General features: G+C 45.4%; 1 protein-coding gene across 3 annotated transcripts in view; it reads right to left on the bottom strand.

Annotated features, from left to right (window-relative positions):
* PAPOLG (poly(A) polymerase gamma) overlaps window positions 1-24,733 on the bottom strand; it is a 144,952-nt gene that overhangs the window by 45,526 nt on the left and 74,693 nt on the right. For all 3 annotated transcript variants that reach the window (XM_033937949.1, XM_033937950.1, XM_033937951.1), the window contains exons 14-15: window positions 17,828-17,947; window positions 6,804-6,934 (exon numbers count right to left, since the gene is read on the bottom strand). In XM_033937949.1, the coding sequence (XP_033793840.1) occupies window positions 6,804-6,934; window positions 17,828-17,947 (251 nt within the window). The remainder of the gene's footprint in view (window positions 1-6,803; window positions 6,935-17,827; window positions 17,948-24,733) is intronic.

Raw genomic sequence — 24,733 nt, 5'->3', positions numbered from 1 at the left:
CTGAGCTTCCTGAAGAAGGGGAAGTTGCAACGAATTGGAAGGACACTCTCTTGGAGGGCGATCTGGAGGCACCTGAAGAAAGTGAAGCGAGTATCCTTCCCGAAGGATGTTGAGAGGAGAACCCAGAGATACGAGGTGATCATCTCCCACTGGTGATAAAATTGGTGAAGACTACCTTCTATGGGCAGAAGATAATTCTGATGCAGGGAGGTTGGCATGCTCAGACTGGGAATGTCAAAAAGATTGAGCAGGTTTAGTCGCAGCAGGAGTCTGAGCTTCTGCTGTCGTCGTTGCTGTGGAGACCTTCTAGGTGGAGGCCTGGAGAAAGCTAGTGTCGTTTTGAGGATAACGACGTGGTGGTTGCTTGTATGGGCAAGCAGGAGGAGTCTTAAGCTTCGGCCGAATCAAGGAAGCAAGAGAGCTCATGTTCAGAGAGGCGCTTTGTAGCAGCTTCAATAGAATCAAAGAGTTAATTCCCCTGGCAAGGCAAGTTCGCTACACGGTCCTGCAGATTGGGATCCATATCAACAATGTGGAGCCAGGCGAGATGGCACATGGCTACTGCAAAGGCAGAAACTCTAGAAGAGACTCAAAAGCATTGTATGTGGCTTGCAGCATGAAGAGTCAAAGTTGAGACAGAGTTTTGATGATCTGTTTAAATTTAGGAAGACTTTGTTCCTCAAGAGCCGGGTAGAACTTAGGCATCAATTTGAGGAAATGATTAAAATAAGCCGTGAAAATGTAGTTATAATTGAGAATTCTGTTAGCTATCATGGAATTCTGGTACAATCTACCGTCAAACTTGTCCATGGTACGGCCCTCCCTGCCTGGAGGGACCGCAGCGTAAAGCTTAGATGGATGAACTTTCTTTAAATAAGATTCCACAACCAAAGACTGGTGGGACAACTGTGCGATACCTGGATTCCATCTTGGAAGGAATGGCTGTAATGGAATAAGGAGTTTCCATATTCCTTAAGAAAGTTTGTTTCAATACTGGAGTCATAGGCAGTCTCAATGTCTCCTTGGGTGGATGAGGCAACTGTCGGCCAAGTATTCAGGGGTATACTTGGAATCAGAGTGGAGATCCAGCTGAAGAGCTTTTTCCATGTCAAAGACGAACCTGGCAAAAGGAGGCAGACTTCGAGGTCGAGGCACCTTCAGGAGGAGTGAGAGACTTAGGGACTATCGAATAGGAAGGAGAAGTCTCTCTGGAATACTGAGGAGGCAGCTCAATAGGAAGGAGAAGTCTCTCTGGAATACTGAGGAGGCAGCTCAGAGTCCAGGCACACAGTGATTGAGGAAGCTGCAATTACCTTCATGAGGAGGAGTTAGTGAGTGTTTGCGCTTCAAAAACCTCGATGGTGAAGTCCCCGGGGTTCGAGGGACAGAGTGGGTCGAGGCAAGAGGAGAAGGCTCCCTCGGAGGCGGTCTCAATGGAAGAGTCTTCGACCTCTATGGACTGTGAAGAGAAGCAGCCGATGTAATAGCCTTGCGAGACTTATGTTTAGATTTAGTAGAAGTCTCAGTAGCCTTTGATAAACGAGGCATGGAAGACTCAGTATCTGGAGGAGGAGAGGGTTTCGGCTGTAGAAAAGTCTGAGTAAGCTTGGAAGTGAGATGCCTCAAATGCCTCACGCGATGCCTCTATCGAGGTGGAGGAGACTGTGTCCGAGGAGTAGGTGAAGAGTCACTGGATGAGAACCAGCGAGACTTCCGAGGCTTGCCTCGAGGTACTTCCACAGGAATCTCAAGACTGCTTCTCAGGCTGGTTTGTAGGAAGCAGGATCGAGGACTGGAGGAGTTGAACCATGACCGAGGAAATCTGAGTGGTCAGAATGGCTGTCAACATGTCCTTGAACATAGGCACCGATACAAAGGGATCAGGTGTCGAAGGTGCAGCAGTGCGCTCCAAGGAGGGCGACCTCGAGCATGAGTATTCCCTATGCTTGGAGGCACACTTAGCTGGAGGTCTACAAGAGGCTGGCAGGACCGTACATAAGGCCTGGAATGCCTGGGACTCGAGGCTTCTTAGGAGTAATACTTGAAGGAGAGACAGGAGACTTACCTGTCGAGGCGTCCTTTTATTTTTTATTTTTTTGATGTGATGAATGTTTTATTTTTTGTTTTAAGTTTTTTATTGATTTTTTCACATATCAACAAGTGTTATAAATTTTCCATACATTTATCTTAATACACTTGATATCTCTATAATGTATTTTATATAAACCATATTTTATATTTTTCTTATGAATTTATATAACATATATATTGTAATGATTTTATCAATTATTATTTAATTATGAACCCTTTTCCCTCCCTTTATCACATTAATTTCTCATAAGACTATCATTCATTCATTATGATATATTTTTTATAATGTATAATAAAGAGAATAAATTCTTTACCCCTTCCCTCCCTCCCTTCTTTAACCATTATCTTATTATGGGAAAAAATTAAAATCAGTCATTGCAAAAATCTGTTAATGGTCCCCAAATCTTCTTGAACTTATCCATATATCCTTTTTGTGTTGCAAATGTACGCTCCATCTTATATATATGGCAAACTGAGTTCCACCAAAAATTATAGTTCAATCTGTCATAATTTTTCCAATTATGTGTAATTTGTTGTACTGCTACTCCAGTCAATATAAATAAGTTTATTGTTATTTGATGAAATTTGACTTCGAGCTCTCATTGCAGTACCAAACAAAATCGTATCATATGTCAAGGCTACCGGATTTTCTAACATCCTATTAATTTGAGGCCAAATTGATTTCCAAAATATTAATATGAATGGACAATAGAATAAAAGATGATCTAATGTCCCTGCTTCAAGATGACAATGCCAGCATCTATTAGACTTAGAGCTATCTATTCTATGTAAACGTGTAGGGGTCCATAAAGCTCTATGTAAAATAAAAAACCAAGTTTGTCTCATAGAGGCTGACAATGTGCATTTTAACCTCCAAGACCAAAGTCGTGGCCATTGAGATGCATTAATCTGATGCTTAATCTCAATGCTCCAAATATCTCTAAGACCATTTTTTTTCTTTTTATGTACGAATCCAGATATTAATTTATACCACATTGCGGCCTGGTGACCCATGGAATCTATCTGAAAACATAAGAATTCCATACTATGATAGTTAAGATTTTTCCATTCAGGGAACCCTACCTGAATGGCCTGCTTCAATTGCATCCATCTGAAATATTGTGATTTATTCAAACCGAATTTATTTTGCAATTGTGAAAATTCAAGCAGTTTACCTTTATTTATTACATCTTCTAAAATCCGAATTCCAGCAATCATCCAATGTTTCCAGATAATTTTAAAACCGCCAACTTTGATCTTTGGATTGAGCCATATTGTTTGAGTCGTTGATTTAGTTATTGGAATAGGAGTTAGATTACTTATATATCTTATAGTTTTCCAAGTATCAACAAATATTTTGTGATCCTTATATAACCTTGGCATTTGAATACTGATAACATGACTCAGACGTAAAGGAAACATTAATCTCCATTCTAACCAGAACCAATCTGGTATATGTTCAATGGGCTCTGGTAGGATCCAATACATACCCTGACGCATAATATAGGCTTGATGGTACCTATAAAAATTTGGAAAATTTACCCCTCCCTCCGCAATTGGTCTTTGTAAAGATACTAGAGCAATTCTGGGGTTTTTTCCAAGCCAAATAAATTTTGTTAACATCTTATCCAATTTTTTGTAAAATGACCCCTGAAAAAAAATTGGTATCATACCCATTTGGTAACAAACTACTGGTAATATCATCATTTTTACAGTTTGTATTCTCCCCCACCAAGATATGCATAAAGGATTCCATTGTAGGCGTCCTTTTATTAAGGTACACTAACTGATTTAGTGCTCGCTAAAGATTAGCACATGGGGAGGGGCCTAAAGCCCCGATTGGCTCAGGTGTCCCAGGCCCCTCCCAAGGGAGGAGCCTAAGGAAGCCCCTGAATAGACATTGTTTTGCCAAAGCAATGGCCAATGGCTAATCAGGGACTTCCTTAGGCTACACCCTAAGTAAGTCTCTGATTGGCACAGGCCCCTCCCGAGGTCCCTGACCGCTCCTCAGCCCTAGAGAGAAGAGCAATTGGGAGGCTATGCCAACCATTCCTGCCCTTCCTTCATATGTTGCGCAGCATGTGGCACCGGAACGCTCGAGCGTCCACCCTGCACAAACCTGGCATGAATTAGGGGTAAAAGGAGCCTGAAGACTCCATCCCAGCCATTTGAGGCAAAACTGGATCTTGGAGAAAAAATCTGAAGAAAAAAAAAAAAGGGGAAATTCCAAGATGGCCACCATGCTAGCATTTTAGTCCCAAAAACATCTTTTGTACCCGTTTGTATTAGAACGTAAATAATTTGTTTACAATGCCTTGTTTTGTCTTCCCCTTTTTTATTTTTATTTTTAAATTGTTATATGCATTGAAGTATATGATATTGCGTAGATAACAAAATCTTAATAAACTTGAAACTTGAATTTTGGAGATGGGGAAACCTAAGAGAAGGGCCAAAAATCTAGGGGGGGGGGGAAGAAAAAAAAAAGAAAGAAAGATTTTAAAGACCTCTCCTTCCCTGATTTTCCTCATAGGCTGTAACAGCCTTACTCACTGTGACCTGTGCTGCAGCCTGCCTCAGCTACAAAAGGTAGCTAGAAGTAGGAGAAGAAATCACTGCCTCAAATAGAACACTCCTTCAACCCTGAATCTTCAGGCTGCTAGTCAGACCAGAGTTTGAGCCTCAAACCCCGAGAACATGAAAGGGAGGAGGTGAAATCTAGCTGGCACTCTGTGAGAAACCATTGAACCCCCCTACTGATGCCCGACACCTGTGATACAGTAGGTGAGCAATACTACAAGGGGAATGGTCCCAAGCTCCAGAAAGTTTCTGCAGGCTGGCCAACAGCCGACAGGGACTAGCCTGTCAGCTGTAGACTTCAGTCTGCTTATTCTCCACACAGAGAGCTGAACCCTCGATAAGGGGAGCTCTGACCACAGAAAGACATCCAAAATTTGCAACAAAAAAATAGAAATTTACAGAGCAGATAAAAAAACCCCAAACACAACCACCACCATCACCACCACCACAACAACCACCATCACCACAACAAAACCACACCCCACTCCTTCCGGCTTACAGGCAGAAGAAAATAATGAAGAGGGTAGCCGAGCTCGACTGGAATCCTTCTACACGGCTTACGAACATGGAGATATTACACTTCTCCCTCCGTGTTTGCGGTTTCAGCTGTCACAGTTTTTAGCTTGCTGGCTCCTCCCCCAAATTACATCAGCTTGCATAGAGAAATCACCGATTCCAAGCATTTAGAGAAAATTGCCAATTCCCAGCACTTTCTTCACCGTGTTTTGCCTCTCCTTCAGGAACAGGCCTGGTCTCCCACCATATTATTTGCGGTTTCACCATATTCACGATGGTTTTTAATTTAAAAAAAAACAAAAAACAGCAAATAAAGTTATTTGCTGTTTTTCTGTATTTGCGGTTCTGTTAATCCCTTATCACAGCGAATATGGAGGGAGAAGTGTGGTTTTTCTGTATTTGCGGTTCTGTTAATCCCTTATCACAGCGAATATGGAGGGAGAAGTGTGGTTTTTCTGTATTTGCGGTTCTGTTAATCCCTTATCACAGCGAATATGGAGGGAGAAGTGTGGTTTTTCTGTATTTGCGGTTCTGTTAATCCCTTATCACAGCGAATATGGAGGGAGAAGTGTACTCCTCTATATATCACACAATACAAAGGAAAACAAAAACCAAAAAACACAACCCTACATGCAAAATAGAGCCAAAAAAGGGAAATGGGGAAGGACACAATTGAGCAACTGCAGGGACAATCAATTTATTGGAACATTGTAAATCAATAATAACACATAGCATATACATAAAATGAAGCAGGCATAAAAATCCTTTTATATACTGGACCCCAGGACCCCAAAAAGATCCATGTTTCAGCTAAACTAGCCTTCTTCAGGGGAGTATGATAGAAGCTCAGTAGATAGTGCCAGAATACAACTAATCAAACCAAAAGATTACTCTCAATGTCTAGTGAGGATCCTGCTGCCTGATATCTAAAAAACACAATGCTGAAGAAAACGCTTACAAGGAGCAAAATGTCGCTGCCGAGCCATATAGCTATATGTGATTTCTCACATTCCTACCAGATCTTTACATTCTAGTGAACAAAAAACTTCTAACTGTTCCCCTCTCCAAGACAAATATGATACTACACTTAAGGCCATTTGCTCCATAACAGTGCCAACACTCTGGAATGCCCTTCTGTCCTACCTGCGACATGAAACATCCCTCACAAAATTTAAGTCCAACCTTAAAACTTTATATAATAATGCATACAACTAGAAACTTCGATCCTTTCCGAGATCAAATTGGTTCTGTAGTTAGATTGATTTTCAATGACTGATCTAATTTTTCCTTACCCCTCCTCATTTTTTTCTTATGTATCTTTCCTTTCCCTTCTTTACTATCATGACAATGTAGCTCATCCCCTGCTCCCTTCAACATTTACCCATCTGTATCTTATTTGATGTTATGTATCCTTTTTTTAAATAATTTAGTAAGTCTATCCAAGTTAAATTGTATACTGCTCAGTTATACAATGAGTAGTACATCAAAATCAAAATAAACTGATAGAATTAGTATAAATTTTCTGAAAGTTTCATTTACTGAAGCCCCTCTACAATTAGAAGTTTAAAAAAGAAAAAAAAATCCCCCCAAACACACACAAAAAAACCAAAAATGCTTACCTGTATCTGTGAAGGACTGTATGTCATATGTTAAATCGATGTTAACACTTTCTGTATTTTCCACTTTCTTAAAGCTTATTCCAAGGAACCACATTGAAACATATTCACTGCTAAAGGAATTCAAACCATTTCTGTAAAAACAATATCCATTCAAAGGTTAAAAATCTCTCATCTAGACATATATATATAAATTTATTTTTTTTCTCTTTTCTTTTTAACCATTAAAGATTGGTAATTTGATGAATCAAGCATCCCAACATGGATTATGTTTCAATAGCCTGCTTCAGGGAAGCTAACATTATGTATCTCTTATTCAGATTTTCACCTCATTACTTGAGGAGGCAATCTTGGAAGTTTGAATTTATATATATATAAATTCAAACTTCCAAGATTGCCTCCTCAAGTAATGAGGTGAAAATCTGAATAAGAGATACATAATGTTAGCTTCCCTGAAGCAGGCTATTGAAACATAATCCATGTTGGGATGCTTGATTCATCAAATTACCAATCTTTAATGGTTAAAAAGAAAAGAGAAAAAAAAAAAAAAGATTTTTTTTTACACAAAGTTTTACATGTGCAATGATTACATCATTTTTAAAAAATATATAATATACACCGCCTTATCAAATTTATCTAAGCAATTTACAAATCGGGTACTCAAGCATTATCCCTGTGATGGTAGAAAAAGAAAAATCTAAAACTCTTGGTTTTCTGAGCATGTATTATTTTTTTTTTTTACAATGTGTAACTATTTTGAGAGAACAGAGATGAAAGTTTTTCTACTGGAGGCATTTACACTAAGGTCTCTGGCACAATACTTTATCATTATATATATTTATTGATATAGTATCGTGCCAGAGATGATAAAGTTTTTTTTTTTGTTTGTTTGTTTTTTTTTTAAATTAAGAGACCCACACCTTAGTGTAAATGCCTCCAATATAACAATAATAACAGAGACTGGAGTTTTTGATATTATACACTGGGTTCCCTAAAATAGGTCACTAAAACATGGTTCATGTTGGGACCCTTGAATCATCAAGTTGTCAATTTTTAATAATTAAAAAGACAAAAAAAAAAATTTAAGTCTCTGGGTTTCTGAGAATGTGTAGGTATTAGATTGTGTAACTATTTTGAAATAACTTGAATACACGTGTTTTACTACTGGAGGAATTTACACTTGGGTTTTGTTTTTTTTAAATAAATTTGACACTACCTCTTGCACAATACTAGCATTTGCTCCCAATTTTTTTTTTTTTTTTTAATATGTGGAGGATGATTTGGTGGTGTTTTTTGTAGTCAGTGTACAACCTTGTCTTACTATTTTTATAACCCATTAGTCTGTTACTATGGGGGCCCAACACTGAAGGAAATAAGCAAGATAGATTCAAAAGGAAAGGGACTAAGGGATGGGCTGTGTAATGCTGGCTAAGCTCTCGAGAAGTCAGTCAAAAAGACTGCCAAAAGTTTTGCCGAGTCTGTGATTAAGTCAGGCTTGGATGATTTTGCAGTAGAAAGAGTAGACATGGACTGCACATGTCTGGAGATCTTTCGGGTTGCCTCTTCTTATCTTCTCCCCAAAGAGCTCATCTCCCAAGCATGTGATGTTGGCCAAGTGCTCTTGGTCATTGGCATCCAGGTCGGAAACTGAGCCATGCTTGTCTACTCATAGCGATGGACAATGCCGATACTCGAGAGGTGATGTCAAAAGCATCAAGACCAAGTGGGCCATATATTTTCTAGTTTCCATCAAGACATTCCTAACATGTTGGAAGGCGTTTAATTGTCATCATTTATGTATCGCTCTTAATGAGATAATTACAACTTCTACGTGACCTCTTAATTGAAATCCTTAGCTCAGAAGTTAAGAATTCTACTGGTTAACATGATATTCTGGAACATTCTTCTACTAACTTTATTTAAGGTTCTTCCTTCTCTGCCTGGAGGAGTGCTAGCATAAGTTCTTGAAACTAGTCCTTTTAAAGGCAGACTCTACAAGTAATGCTTGGTACTGTAGTTGGGGGTTCGTCAAAACCTGGGCACAATTGGACCTTGTATAATGATGTCCAGTTTGTGTGGAGCCACAGGAACCAAAAGGGCAGCTGCCCAATTTTTAAACATGGCACCCTTCATTAGATTATGTCTCATGGCTCTCAATAGGTTACCCAGTTATCTCATTACCCAGTTATCTCATTACCCAGTTATCTCATTACCCAGTTATCTCATGGATCATTTTATATTTGCCAATAGAAAACATCTACGTAATCTTCGGCTTTTTGATTTTCCTTCTGTAAAAGGATGTGTGTATAAATGCTTTAGTAAGATCTTAGCGTATCAGGCAGCATTATGGGATAAACTTCTATTTGACATTTAGAAAATTTATGAAGATCTATTTGGTAAATATTTTAATTAATTGTGTTAACTGCACAGAACTGCGAGGTAGCTGCGGTATATAAGAAATTTTGTTTATGTTAAAGTACTCATTAGGTATTTGCTAATAATCTAAAGTATCAAGAGTTCAGCCCTAGGTTCAGAATCTGATTCCATCTTAATTGGTAGAGCTTGTTCCATCTGTCTGATGAAAGACAGATAGATGGCTGTGATCTCCTGTGAGGAGGTGAAGGAGACAGGTCTGGGAAGACTCCTCTCAGCAAAGAGCTCTGGATAATCTGAGAAGGAATGATGAGACAAATCAGTCATTATTCCTCAATGTCCTACCTCAGGGATGCAGAGTGTTGAGATGGATTTTGAGGAGAGCATTGAGGAGTACATCGAGGTGGAGGAGTGCATCAATGCATCAACTTTGAAGTTGAGGAAAGCATCAGGAAGTACTTCTCGATCTATAGTACCAATCTGCTGAACGCCTGCTGATCTTCGATGCCAAAATGATGTAGCTCTCCTAGACTTTGAGTGACGTCGATAGAAAGTACAAGATGCTCTGTGTCAACAGCGCTCTACTCCGACTTGGCTGGTACTGATTTGAGTCAAGGCTTGTGCTGCCTGTCTGTAATATGCCAGCTAACTCTTATCTGTACTAGTTCTTTAATCTGGTCCTGTAAAGATAGCACCAGTACTGTGGTAATCGGTAAAGATGGTGCAGAATGTACTGGTGCCAAGACTTTGGTAACCTCAATGAAGCACGTCCGAGGAGACACCAGCTGAAGAGATGGGGAATTTGTCTTGGTGGGTCATGTAGATGCCCGAGACAATACCCATGCACGTTTGGAGGGGAATTATGCTTCTTAGTTTTTACTAGGTTCCCTAGATGGCAGTACTGGCGAGGCCACTGAGGCTGAGCAAAGTGTTGGTGCCAGTACTGGCTTCGACGCTGAAGGTGTTTGCTTGGTGTTGGAATCAGCAGACAACCTCAATGCTCCCTGTGTGGACCTGAAAAATTTCTTTTATTGGAGTGTTTAGCCTTCATTGATTGAGAGCAGTGCCGACAAAGAGTCTACAAGGTGGTCAGGACAGAGGCACTGAACACACCAATTTTGTAGATCAGTGGCTCAGATGGTCCTGTTGCACTGAGTGCACTGCTTGAAGCCACTGGAAGGCTTTGACATCGAGGGAAAAAACTGCTGATGAAAGATCGAAGGATTTAATGTTCTGGGGAGGTCGAGTAAATGTTAACTCAAAACAGTTTGATGCTCCCAGTCAGAAACAGGAGCAAAAGGGTCCAAAGGCCCGTAAAACAGACTTTAGAAAAAAAATGAACAATTTAAAATGGGAAAGAAAATATGAAAAATAACTGGGAAGGCGAAAAATAATAGTTTGATGTGCTTTCGGAAGGACTTTAACAAAAAAATAACAGCTTCTCAGCTTCGCAGAAAACTGAGAACTGATGGTCCTATGAGCTGACTGCGGGTGAGAAGGCACCAATGCATGCGTGGTACTGACAGTCTCAAGACTATGAAAGTTTAAAGTGACAATATAACTTTTACACTGTCTGTAACAGGCTCTGTGAATGACATCACCCACATGTGAAAATATGCTGCCCGTTTGTCCTGATATAACAGGTCATACCCTCCTCTGAAGCTGAAGTTCAAATGCTGATTTGATACATGTTCTTGTATGGTGTTGTAAGTGGTTGGAAGCAGCAATTAAGCTCAGGGCAGAAGATAACCTGATGTGCAGCTGTTCTCTTCCTGCTATGGTCAGTAATGGGACTGAGAAGACATTTGTCAAATTCTATACGGGGAGGGGGGATCTATTGTGCAACTGAATTTCTGCCATCTTTGACATTTGTAAATAAGAATACATTTCTTCAGCTAATGTGAACAATTTACAATGAATATTTTCAATGTGTGAATTTATTGCCAAGTATTTTAATTTTTGAAAGACTAGAACACTTGGAGATTTAAAAAAAGTGCAACAATTATGAACATAAGAACATAAGAACATAAGCAGTGCCTCCGCCGGGTCAGACCATAGGTCCATCCTGCCCAGCAGTCCGCTCCTGCGGCGGCCCAAACAGGTCACGACCTGTCCAAATCACCAGAAGGGGCCCCCATGCCACCTTGGTTTCCTATTGAGTCCTATCTTCCCATCAAAGTCCTAGCCCTCCGGTCTTGCACATGCACGACCTGGTCGGGTTTCTATACTTATTTTCTGGTTAGCTTTCTCAGTATCCCACGATCCCTTTATCCCTCAGGAATCCATCCAGTCTCTGTTTGAATCCTTGTACCGTACTCTGCCCAATCACGTCCTCCGGTAGCGCATTCCAAGTGTCCACGACCCTTTGGGTGAAAAAAAAACTTCCTTGCATTCGTTTTGAACATATCTCCCTTCAGTTTCTCCGAATGCCCCCTCGTACCTGTTGTCCCCTTCAGTCTGAAGAAACTGTCCCTATCCACCCTCTCTATGCCCCTCATGATCTTGAAGGTCTCTATCATATCACCCCTGAGCCTCCTTTTTTCCAGAGAGAAGAGCCCCAGCCTATCCAACCTCTCGGCATATGGGCAGTGTTCCAGCCCTCTTACCAGTTTCGTTGCTCTCCTTTGGACTCTCTCGAGTACCGCCATGTCCTTCTTGAGGTACGGCGACCAATATTGAACGCAATATTCCAGATGCGGACGCACCATCGCTCGATACAGTGGCAAGATGACTTCCCTCGTCCTGGTTGTTATGCCCCTTTTTATGATGCCCAGCATCCTGTTGGCTTTTTTTGAGGCCGCTGCGCACTGTGCAGATGGCTTCAGTGATGCATCCACCAGCACTCCCAAGTCTCTCTCAAGACTGCTTTCTCCCAACAATGCCCCCCCCAATTTGTAGTTGAACAACGGGTTTTTTTTTCCCCTATATGCATGACCTTGCATTTTTCCACGTTAAAGCGCATTTGCCATTTGTTCGCCCAGTCTTCCAGCTTGTCTAGGTCCCTTTGCAGGTCCTCACACTCCTCCCTGGAGCTAACTCTGCCGCACAGTTTGGTATCGTCTGCAAATTTTATAACCTCGCACTTTGCCTCCTTTTCCAGGTCATTGATAAATATGTTGAAGAGTAACGGCCCCAGCACCGATCCCTGCGGCACACCGCTCGTGACTCCCCGCCAGTCAGAATATTGGCCCTTTACTCCGACCCTCTGCAGTCTACCCGACAACCAGTGCTCTATCCATCGGTGCACATCCCCTCCCACCCCATGGTTCCACAGCTTCCTAAGCAGCCTTTCATGTGGCACCTTGTCGAAAGCCTTTTGAAAATCGAGGTAAATGATGTCGATGGGTTCCCCATTGTCCACCCGACTGCTTATTCCCTCAAAGAAGTACAGAAGGTTCGTTAAGCATGACCTTCCCTTACAGAATCCGTGCTGGCTTGTTCTCAGTAGGCCATTTCTCTCAATGTGCTCGCAAATGCCGTCCTTTATCATAGCTTCCACCATCTTCCCTATAATTGAAGTCAGGCTCACCGGCCTGTAGTTCCCGGGGTCACCCCTCGATCCCTTTTTGAAGATAGGTGTGACATTCGCCAATTTCCAGTCCTCTGGTACCTCTCCAGTTTTCAAGGATAGGTTACAAACATGCTGGATTGTGCCCGCTATTTCTTGTCTTAGCTCCTTCAGAACCCTCGGGTGGATCCCGTCCGGACCCGGTGATTTGCCGCATTTTAACCTGTCTATCTGTTTGAGGACATCCTCCTTACTTACCTCTATGTGCTCCAATTTCTCAGCCTGTTCCCCACTCATGAGCTCCTCCAAGTCCGGTATATTAGATGTGTCTTCTCTCGTGAAAACAGACGAGAAGAACGTGTTCAGCCTCTCAGCTACCTCTTTATCCTCTTTAATCACTCCCCTCCTATCCCCATCGTCCAACGGCCCCACCTCCTCTCTCGCTGGTCGTTTCCCCTTTACGTAACTGAAGAATGCCTTGAAGTTTTTCGCCTCCCTGGCCAGCCCCTCTTCGTATTTCCCTTTTGCTTTTCTAACCTCTCGGTGGCATTCTTTTTGGCATTTCCTGTGCGCCTGGTGATTTTCCTCCGTTGGATCCTTTTTCCATCTCCGGAAGGATACTTTTTTGTCGTTTATTGCCCTCTTTACTTCTGCTGAGATCCAAATCGGGTCCTTTGACCGCTTGTTCTTGCAGCCTTTCCTGAAACTGGGGACGTACATTTTTTGTGCTTCCTGCAGGGTGTCCCTGAATAGGGTCCAGGCGCTTTCCACAGTCTCCATCCTAAAGATGTTTCTGAGCTTCCTCCCCACCATTTCCCTCATAGCAACATAGTTCCCCTTCTTGAAGTTGAGCGCAGTTGTTGCGGTCCTCCTTACTATGGGTGTCCCCCTTTCTAAAGTGAATCTGATCGCATTGTGGTCACTGTTGCCTAGTGGTCCTCCCACTTCTACCCCTCTTGCAGGCCCTCCTAATCCGTTCAGGATGAGGTCAAGAGTAGCACTCCCCCGCGTCGGTTTCCTGATCAGTTGCTCCATAAAGCAGTCCCTCACAGCTTCTACAAATCCTGTTTCCCTAGTGCAGTTGGAGTGACCCGTACTCCAGTCTATCCCCGGGTAGTTGAAGTCCCCCATCACTGTTACACTTCCAGTCCTGCACTCCTGTCTCAGTTCAGCTTCCAAGTCGTGTCCGACTCCTTCCAGCGCACCAGGTGGGCGATAATACAGCCCCAGTTTTATGTCTGCACCCTTGTTTCCCGGCAATTTGACCCATAGCGATTCCAGCCCTTCTGCCTTCGTTGCCATATCCATCCTGACCGAGTAGATAGAGTCTTTTATATATAGTGCTATGCCTCCCCCCTTCTTGTGGGTCCTGTCTCTCCTGTAGAGCTTGTACCCCGGTAGCGCCACATCCCATTGATTCTGCTCTGTCCACCATGTTTCTGTAATTCCAATTATATCTAGGTCTTCCCCCTTGGCCACGACCTCTAGTTCACCCATCTTGGCCATGAGGCTTCTTGCATTTGCGTATAAGCACCGCAGGTCCCGTTGTTTTTTCTCCACCTCTGCATTCACCTGGGCCGCCTCTCCTGTTCCCTGTACTTCTGCTTGGCCCTCAGCCTTTACCCTCGTAGCTTTCAGCTTCCCCACATTTCCGCCACCCCACTTCCCCGCTTTTCCTCTGGGTTTTCTTGCCCCCTCCTGGGCCCCTGCCTCTGTTCGATCCCCCTCGCCTTGTGTAGCCCCTATGATACCCTCAGCTTTCGCCCTCGCGCCACCCAGTCCCCCTGTGTCTCCATGCCCTTTAGTCTCTTCCCAGCAAGCTCCCTTTACCTGTTGTTTCCCTCGCTGTCTGATCATAAGATCCACTGGTCTCTCTACTTCCTCCGTGCAGTCAGCCCGTTCAGCATCTGTTCTGGATACTGTTGTCCGAAGCGTCAACATCAGATCAGCTGTCGGCTTTCCCCCTCTCCTCAGTTTAAAGCCCTCTCGATCTCCTTCTTCACATTGGCAGCCAGTAGTCTAGTTCCCTCTGTGCTCAGGTGCAGGCCGTCCCGCCGGTAGAGCTTACTCTTTCCCCAGAAGGACGTCCAGTTCCTCACAAAGTGGAAGCCCTCCTCCTGGCACCATCTCCTCAACCATGCATTCACAGCCTGGATGTCTGCCTGCCTCTTTGCATCTGCTCTCGGTACAGGCAGGATCTCTGAGAACGCTATCCTCCGGGTACTCCGCTTCAGTTTTCGTCCCAGGACCCTGAACTGGTCAGTCAGCGTGGCCATGCTGAAGTTCCTCCGGCTCACATCATTTGTTCCGACGTGGATTATCACCACAGTCTCCTCTGCCTCTGCTCCGTCCAGGATCCTCTCGATTTTATCAGTGACGTCTCGTGTCTTGGCCCCTGGGAGACAAGTCACTAGCCGGTCCTCCCTTCCTCCAGCTACGTGACTATCTACCTCTCTCAAGATCGAGTCTCCCACCACAATAGCAGACTTCCCTTTCCTCAGCAACCTCCTCTGTCTCAGGTCCGTGTCCTCGGTGTAGTGTGGTGTCTCACCCTCGGGGTCTCGGTGAGTCACGGTCTCCTCCTCTTGCGTGGTTCCTCCGCTAGGTCCTTCCTCGGTGTCGCCTTGTGGATCCTGGGTCTCGTCTGCCGACATCCGTCTGTGCAGCTGCTGGTCCTGTCCTCCCGCCTTCCTATAGGCCTCTTCGATGAATCTCTCGAGGTCCCTCACCTGGTCCACAATGAGGCCAGCTCCGTCTGTGTCCTTGGTTGACCAGCTCGTCTCCTCTGTGTCGCGCAGTCCCTCCAGTCCCTCCAGTTCCTGGACCTTGACCCTCAATCTGCCGACCTCCATCCTCAGGCTTTCCAGTTCCTGACACCGACCGCATATGTATGCCCGCCTCCCGGAGGGGAGGTAGTCATACATATGACACTCGACGCAGTAAACTGGGTAGCTCTGCTGGGTTCCTGTAGCCTCCATATCCTTCTCTTTGCTCCTGCGGTCCCTCGGTGGTTGAGAGTGGCTTTCGGCGTGCAGCTAGTTGAAAGAGTAGAGAGAGAGAGAAGAGTGAGAAGCTGAAAGGGTAGAGAGAGAGAGAGAAGAATGAGAAGCCGAAAGGGTAGAGAAGAAGAAAGTGGAGAGAAGAAAATTTTTTTTTTTTTTTTTTTTTTTAATTTAGGTTAAAGTTAGGTTTGCTGCTGGGCTGCCTGGGCTCCTTCTTAAGGCTCCTTCGCAAAGGCGCTCTCGCTAAGGCGAGCGCCTTTACCGCTCGCCTTCGCCGCGCGCCGAACGGCTGGGCGCCGTTGGCTCCCTTCCTCTTCAAGGGGAGCCCGGGCCGATGCGACCTGTGACGCGCGGGGTGGGCGGAGCTAACTCTCGCCTCGACCCCGATCTGCCTGCCTCCCCAGTCCTCCTCTCCTCAGCGTCCCCGGCTCACCTCCCTGCCTGGAAACCAAAAAAAAGACAAAAAGGCAACTCGAACAGCTACAGAAGTGCAGCTGCAGGTCTCCTCGTGTACCGGCTCCCTTCCTCTTCAAGGGGAGCCCGGGCCGATGCGACCTGTGACGCGCGGGGTGGGCGGAGCTAACTCTCGCCTCGACCCCGATCTGCCTGCCTCCCCAGTCCTCCTCTCCTCAGCGTCCCCGGCTCACCTCCCTGCCTGGAAACCAAAAAAAAGACAAAAAGGCAACTCGAACAGCTACAGAAGTGCAGCTGCAGGTCTCCTCGTGTACCGGCTCCCTTCCTCTTCAAGGGGAGCCCGGGCCGATGCGACCTGTGACGCGCGGGGTGGGCGGAGCTAACTCTCGCCTCGACCCCGATCTGCCTGCCTCCCCAGTCCTCCTCTCCTCAGCGTCCCCGGCTCACCTCCCTGCCTGGAAACCAAAAAAAAAGACAAAAAGGCAACTCGAACAGCTACAGAAGTGCAGCTGCAGGTCTCCTCGTGTCCCGGCTCCCTTCCTCTTCAAGGGGAGCCCGGGCCGATGCGATGGTGAAGGCTGATATTTGATGGTCTGCTACCTCATTTGCTGTTATGAGTGCATAAAAATAAGGCATATTAAGTTGATTCATTATTAATTTGGAGTTGTTTTCAGGAGTGTCATTGTTGCAGTCTAGTACCTGGGTAGAATTCTGTATTATGCAAACTCCTCCAAGAAGTATGCTTCAAATGTACATTAGATGCAGCATCTACAAACTTTAAAAATTTTACCAGCTTTGACAGTATGCCTAACAGTTATTTAGGAAAAGTCAATTGTGCTTCCATGGGCTTCAGGTAGACCTCTAAGTAGCTCCTGCCCTTTTTGAGATTTAAAAAAAAAAAAGTCAACTGTATTTTTATCCTATAGGATCAAAGGGAGTCTGCTTACCAAGTGAACCACTGACCACTGGTTTGTGCATAAACTAACCAGGGCCAACCTCAAGGGTGGATGATTTTTCTTTATAATCAGTTTTATACCAACCCCCCCCCTCATCCTTAATGCTTTCAAAATACTTCTGCTTCTTCCACGTAAAAGAGGAAAACTTAAATTGTGAGCATTATTACAGTTTACAGTGGTGCCTCGCATAACGAACGCCTCACACAACGAACGCTGCACACAACGAACTTCATGTCTTGATTCACACAACGAACTTCGTTTCACACAACGAACTTCGTTTCACACAACGAACTTCGTTTCACACAACGAAGTCGCCCGAGCTGCCGATGTATTGCATCCTTCCGCGCAGGCACTGCAGGCAGTCGTTAGTCACTGCGCTTAACTGCCCTCTCTCACTGTATACAGTCGTCCTTTTAAGATAAACTCAATATTTTTTATATATCATGGCTTCTAAAAAAAGCAGGAAGGTGATTTCTGTTGAAATGAAACGGGAATTAATTAGAAGGAGTGAATGTGGGGTAAAACAGTGTGACCTCGTCAAAGAGTTTGGCCTCAGCAAGACCACCATTTTCACCATTTTGACAAATTTATCTTTTTTTATGTCATCTTAGCATATTTTATGCTGCAGAACGAATTATTTTTTTTAACATGTATTGTTATGGGAAAACGCGTTTCACATAACGAACTTTTCGCATAACAAACTTGCTCCTGGAACGAATTAAGTTCGTTGTGTGAGGCACCACTGTATACTGTAAATTTAGACCTTCAACTTACTCTTCACAGTGTTCCTTATTACCAGGAAAAGATTGGGGATTTACATGTGCTAGAGTAATATATTCGTTCCTTTCCAAGTTTCCAACAAGTACACGAATTTTTGATTCGACCAAACCAACCCTAGAAAAAAAGCAAGTTGGCATTATTTTAGGTGCATGGATGAAAAAACTCAAAAGCATTAAACTATTGGCAGATTGTCCAAAGTAGTTTACATTTGGCAATACCATCTTTAGATGAGCAACTTTCAAACCCCAGGGGGGAGCTTCCAGGTCCTGCAAGTCAGTGCCCAGCAGAAAGTCAGACTTTGGGGACCACAGGTGCTTTGAATCTGTCTTATAAAGAGGAACAAAGCATGTATACTTTCAAAACAAAATCTCTGCATTTGCTTTACCTCCCCTACTCTCATCTTCCTCCCACCCCCAACCCCATACCCACCGAATAGGCAATTTTTAGCTCGGGGAATTTACTTAGATTACTGCTTCATTACCTAGGTAAATTACTTTTGAAAACTGCTCCAACCTCACATATGGAGTGACTTGTTTTTTTTTTAAATTGAAATTGCAAAAATTGTTAAGGAAAAGCACAATGCAAGCAAAATTAAGAACCCCCCTCCCCACATTCCAGCAAATATTAAAGTTCATTTAGAGGAAAGGAAAAAAAATTGTACAATCAATAATAATAAAATGCTAGAGGCGCATGCGCTCTTGAAAATTTGTGAGCGCTGGCGCCCTGAGGTGTGCTTCTGTGGCAACATTCTAAACCTCAGGGCGCATGCAGGGGCTGGAGGCGCGCAACTGTGCTCTCTCTCTCTCTCCTAACCTCCCGGCTCCAGCGGCGTAGGCAGCACCAGTGGCAGCAATCGAGTGGTGGACAGCAGCCCCGCTCCGGCTGTTGACCCTCCACAAACCTCCCGGCTCCAGCGGCGTAGGCAGCACTATAAACACGCTGCTTTGCGCCCTTCTACTGCCGATTTTCTCAGCTGCGTCTGATGACATCATCGGAGAGAGACGCGGCAGAGGAAATAGGCAGTAGAAGGCCGCGAAGCAGCGTGTTTAAAGTGCTGCCTACGCAGCTGGAGCCCCAAGGTTTGTCGGCGGTGGGAGGGTCAGGAGCAGGCCGAATGGAGCAGGGAAAGGGTGGGTGGGGGAAAATGCTGCTACTGTTTCTGCACAGGAAATGGGGGGATAGGAGGGAAATGCTGTTGCTGCTGCATAGGGAAGTGGGATGGAAATGCTGCTGCACAGGGCAATGGGGAAAAATGACGGACAAACAGCGGGAGGGAGTGAGACAGAAAGAAAGAAAGAAAGACACAGGGGCAGGGAGAGGAACAGAAAGACAGAGAAAGGGGGCCAGAGAGAGAGAGTCAGCGGGAGAGGGAAAGGGGGCTGCTTTGGGGGGTGTGTGCTGGGGACAGACAGCTTTGCTCGGAGGGGAGGGGGGGGGGAGACAGAAGGATACAGACAGCAGCCAAGGAGAGAGAGAGAAAGAAAGAAAGAAACACAGACAGACATCTATTCTAGCACCCGTTAATGTAACAGGCTTAAAGACAGTCTGTATATAATTCAAGAAGAAAATGGAACAAATGGACCAGAATAAAGAACAAGCTAGTCCTTTAAACACCTTTGAGACCTCTGAAGGACCTCACGGGGGCATCATCCTAACTTCTTTTGATGAGGGTACAGATAATACCTGCCAGCAATCCTTCTCAGGAGTAGACCCCATGCTCTGGAAGTTATTCCCAGAGGAGCTATATCTAACTCTAGACTACGTCTACTTCAGGAAGCATGTGAAAGCCTGGCTCTTCACCTAAGCCTTTAATACATAGGGTGACTGCTGAGGGGAGATATGATTGAAGTCTACAAAATCCCGAGTGGAGTAGAATGGGTACAAGTAGATTGAATTTTCACCGTCAAAAATTACAAAGACTAGGGAACAAATCGAAGTTACAAGGAAATACTTTTAAAACCAATAGGAGGAAATATTTTTTCACTCAGAGAATAGTTAAGCTCTGGAATGCATTGCTAGAGATTGTGGTAAGAGCAGAGAGTGTAGATAGTTATAAGAAAGGTTTGGACAATTTCCTGGAGGAAAAATCCATAGTCTGTTATTGAGAAAGACACAGGGGAAGCCACTGCTTGCCCTGGCTCAGCAGTATGAAATGTTGCTACTCCTTGGGTTTTGGCCAGGTACTAGGGACCTGGATTGGTCACCGTGAGAATGGGCTACTGGGCTTGATGGACTATTGGTCCGAGCCAGTAAGTCTATTCTTATGTTCTTATGACCGACTATACACTCATTCTGCACCAGGACTAGATACCACATATACTAACTCAGTTCCTAATACCTTAACTATATACGTTGTCTCGAGATCAGCCTCCCATCTGTTTATTCCAAAGTACTCTGTACCGCTCTATCTTGTCTCCATCTAATATCTGCATTTGACCCCTAAGCTACAGGATAAGCTATATTATAGAAACATTAGCATGATATCTATGTTTAAATGTTTTGATTTGTGCTCATTATATATTTCACAAGTATTGTGTCTCCCTTCACGATTCATTTTCTACCAACCTTGCTACACTCATGTCACCCCTCTCCTTAAATCACTTCACTGGCTCCCTAGCTGCCTTCTCATACAGTTCAAGCTCCTATTGCTTATCTACGTGTGTTCATTCTGCTGCCCCTCAACATATTTTTAATTATTCAATTTTCTATACCATTCTCCCAGGAGAGCTCAGAACAGTTTATATGAGTGTATTCAGGTACTCAAGCATTTTTCCCTGTCTGTCCTGGTGGGCTCACAATCTATCTAATGTACCTGGGACAATGGGGGGATTAAGCGACTTTGTTCAGGGTCACAAAGAGCAGCGTGGGTTTGAACCCGCGACCCCAGGGTGCTGAGGCTGTAGCATTAACCCCTGCACCACACTCTCCTCTCACCTTATACACCTCCCAGAGAACTCCGTTCATCAGATAAGCTGCCCTTAGCTGTACACTTCGCCACTGCCAATTCTAGGCTGTTCCTTTCATTTAGCTGCCCCCTATGCCTGAAATAAATTACCAGAGTTTGTCTGCCAAACCCCCTTCCCTTATCTTGTTTAAAAGACTGAACACCTACCTTTTTGATATAACCTTTCAATCCATAACCCTACTCCCTACTGCCCACCAACCCAGCCAGCAGTTTAACCATACCCCTTAACTGTATCCATGACATCCTGTTTGTCTATTTAGATTGTAAGCTCTTTTGAGCCGGGACTGTCTTCTTTGTGACTCGTACATCTGGTAGTGTTATAGAAATAATGAATAGTAGTAGTATGAGGGTAAGCCAGAAACTAAAAGCAAAATTCAAGACATGTGTTGTATCATTGAACTAGCTTCTGCATTGCTGCAGAAAAGTTTTTCAGCTGTTCCCAAAGCCAAGTGAGCATTGCTTCCTTTACTTCGTTATGCTTTGTTTTTTGCTCTCTGGGTCGCAGTGCTGCACCCATGTCTTGTTGCTGGTGACAATTTTCTTCAGAATTCTCAGATCTTCTTCATACCATCTCAGGAACTGGTTTGCATCCTCCACACGTTGTTGCTTGGGAGTAAGCTGTTTGGGAATTCATCATGTACAGACACCGTTATCCATTGGTCTTCTTTAATCAAGGCATCCAACCATCATGTGCCCTTAAGTGCACAATGTTGATTGGCAATCAGAATAACCTTCGTCAATTACACCTGTTCTAAACCTTTTTTACTCACTCAAACCTACTACTACTTATTTCTATAGTGCTACGAGATGCACTCAGCACTGTAGAGTCAAAAAAAAAAATAAAAAAAAGGATAATTCATGCTCAAAAGAGCTTACAATCTAATTATGACAGATACACAGGACGGATCAATATACACTCTTCATGAAGGGGGATACAAAGGGATGAAGAAGAAGAGAGGGTAGGGGCTGCAGAGGGAATGAGAAACAGATATAACATTAGACTTTGGAATCTATTAGGACTTTAAATGCAGCTTTGAAAAAGTGGGCTTCGAGTCAGAATTTAAATACCACCAGAAATGAAAACTGGCATGCTGATTCAGGCAGATTTTTCCAAGCATACAGCGCAGCAAGGAAGAGGGGGTGGAGTAGGCAATAGAGGAAAAGGGTACAGAGAAGGAGAAATTAGGTTCTTACCTGCTAATTTACTTTCTTTTAGCTTCTCCAGACCAGTAGAGGTTAACTTTACGAATGGGTATATATCTAATCATGATCAGCAGGTGGAGACTGAAAACAAAACTTTGGGACAGTATATACTATCCTCCCTTCTCTATTTCCCTCAGTCTGCCGAATAGCCAAGCAGAACCAAGAACTGGAAAACAGGAAGAAAACAATACTCCGAACAGGAGTAACAAATAACATACCCAAATGCTGTTGGAAAATGCAGAGGAGAAATACCCGAAGGAAAATGTCCCCACAGCTCGCCAGCTAAGCCAGCCGAGCCACAGCCGCTGTTCTTTAATTCTCCCCGGCCCTAGAAAAATACTAGAACCCGCAGCAAAAAACAAAAACTGCCCGCGAAAACAGCCCCAACAACAACAACAACAACAGACAGGGTGGGGACCTCTACTGGTCTGGAGAAGCTAAAAGAAAGTAAATTAGCAGGTAAGAACCTAATTTCTCCTTCTTTAGCACTCTCCAGACCAGTAGAGGTTAACTTTACGAATGGGACGTACCAAAGCAGTCCCTCTCACGGGCGGGACCCCCGAAGGGCCGATACCAGAACACGCTCACCGAACACCGCGTCCCGACGCGCCTGAACATCTACCCGATAATGTCTAACAAAAGAATACAAGGAGGACCAAACCGCAGCCTTACAAATATCCACCGGAGGCACGAGCGACGACTCAGCCCAAGAAGCCGCCTGACCCCGAGTGGAATGAGCCTTGAGAAACTCCGGAACAGGCTGCTGTTTCAGAAGATAAGCGGAAGCAATCGTCTCCTTGATCCAGCGCGCAATAGTAGCCTTAGAAGCGCCAGCTCCCCGACGAGGACCAGCCAGGAGGACAAAGAGATGATCGGACTTCCGGAATTCCTGGGTCCGCTGCACATCAGAGCGAAGGACCCGACCGACATCCAACTTGCGCAGCTGCCGTTGCTCAGAAGAGCCCTCCCGACCACCCAAGACCGGGAGAACCACCGAATGATCGACATGAAAAGGAGAAACAACCTTCGGCAGAAAGGAAGGAACAGGCCGCAAGACGACCCGCTCCCTAGACAACTCCAAGAAGGGAGCCCTACAAGAGAAAGCCTGCAGCTCAGAAATACGCCTAGCAGAAGTAATGGCCACCAAAAAGACCGCCTTCAAAGTAAGGTCCTTCAAAGAACAGTCGTCCAAGGGCTCGAAAGGCGGGCGCACCAAAACAGAGAGAACCAGATTAAGATCCCAAGAGGGAACCGAGGGCCGTAGGGGAGGCCTAAGCAACTTGGCCGCCCGCAGAAACCGAATCACATCAGGAAGAGCCGATAAACGCTGACCTGACACCAACCCTCGAAAGGCCGACAGGGCCGCAAGATGAACCCGGAGAGAAGACCAAGCCAGGCCTCTATCCAGGCCATCCTGCAAGAACTCTAGAATGTTAGGCAGAGAAGCGCGAAAAGAGGTCACTCCCCGCGCCCGACACCATTCCTCAAAGAGACGCCAAACCCGCACATAAGCCCAAGAGGTAGAAAGCCTCCGGGACCCCAACAGTGTAGCGATCACCTTGTCTGAATATCCCTTCTTGCTAAGGCGACCCCTTTCAAGAGCCACGCCGTAAGACAGAAGAGAGACGGGTCGAACATGGGAATGGGACCCTGCATCAGAAGGTCGTCCGAGAGAGGCAGAGAAAGAGGAACCGCCACCAGGTGCCTCACCAGATCCGCATACCACGGACGTCGAGGCCAATCCGGAGCCACCAGCACCACCAAACCCGGATGGTGAACAATGCGAAGAAGCACTCTGCCCACCAGCGGCCAAGGAGGGAACACATACAACAGCCCCTCCGTTGGCCACGGCTGGACCAGAGCATCCAGACCCTCGGCCAGCCCTTCCCTGCGACGACTGAAGAAGCGGGGCACTTTGGCGTTGCCACTCGTGGCCATCAGGTCCATCAGGGGCTGCCCCCAATCTTGCACTATCAACCGAAACGCTCCGGCGCCGAGAAACCACTCTCCTGGATCCAGGAAGTGACGACTGAGGAAGTCTGCCTGAACATTTTCTACCCCGGCTATATGAGAAGCCGAGAGGTCCAGAAGATGGGACTCCGCCCAAACCATGAGCCGAGCCGCCTCCTGCGCCACAGGAGTGCTCTTGGTGCCCCCCTGACGATTGACATAAGCCACCGCCATGGCATTGTCCGACAGGACTCTGACCGACTTGCCCAGCAAAAGGGAGTGGAAAGCTAACAGCGCCAGCCTGACCGCTCTGGTCTCCAACCCGTTGATCGACCAGGAGGCCTCCTCCGCGGACCAGGTGCCCCGAGCTGAGTGGCCCATAAACTGAGCCCCCCAACCGAGGAGACTCGCATCTGTAAGGAGCACCGTCCACTGCGGGAGATCCAGACCCACCCCCTGAACCAGGTGAGGGGTCCGGAGCCACCAGCGCAGACTGCAGCGCGCCAAGCCTCGCAGGGGAACCGGAACATCCAAATCTTGCCTCCGGGGAGACCACCTCCGGAGCAGAGCATACTGAAGAGGACGCATGTGGGCCCGCGCCCACCTCACCACGTCCAGGGACGCCGCCATTGACCCCAGGACTTGGAGGAAATCTCGCGCCCGAGGACCCCGGGACGCCAAAAGCAGGCGAATCTGAGATTGCAATTTGCTCACCCGGGCCTCTGGAAGGAAGACCTTCCCCAAGGAGATGTCGAACATAACCCCAAGGCACTCCAGACGCT

Source organism: Geotrypetes seraphini, chromosome 3, assembly GCF_902459505.1.
Source record: "Geotrypetes seraphini chromosome 3, aGeoSer1.1, whole genome shotgun sequence".
Taxonomy (NCBI): domain Eukaryota; kingdom Metazoa; phylum Chordata; class Amphibia; order Gymnophiona; family Dermophiidae; genus Geotrypetes; species Geotrypetes seraphini.
The sequence above is the reverse complement of the archived record's forward strand: the minus strand, read 5'-3'. Positions and strand labels throughout refer to the sequence as shown.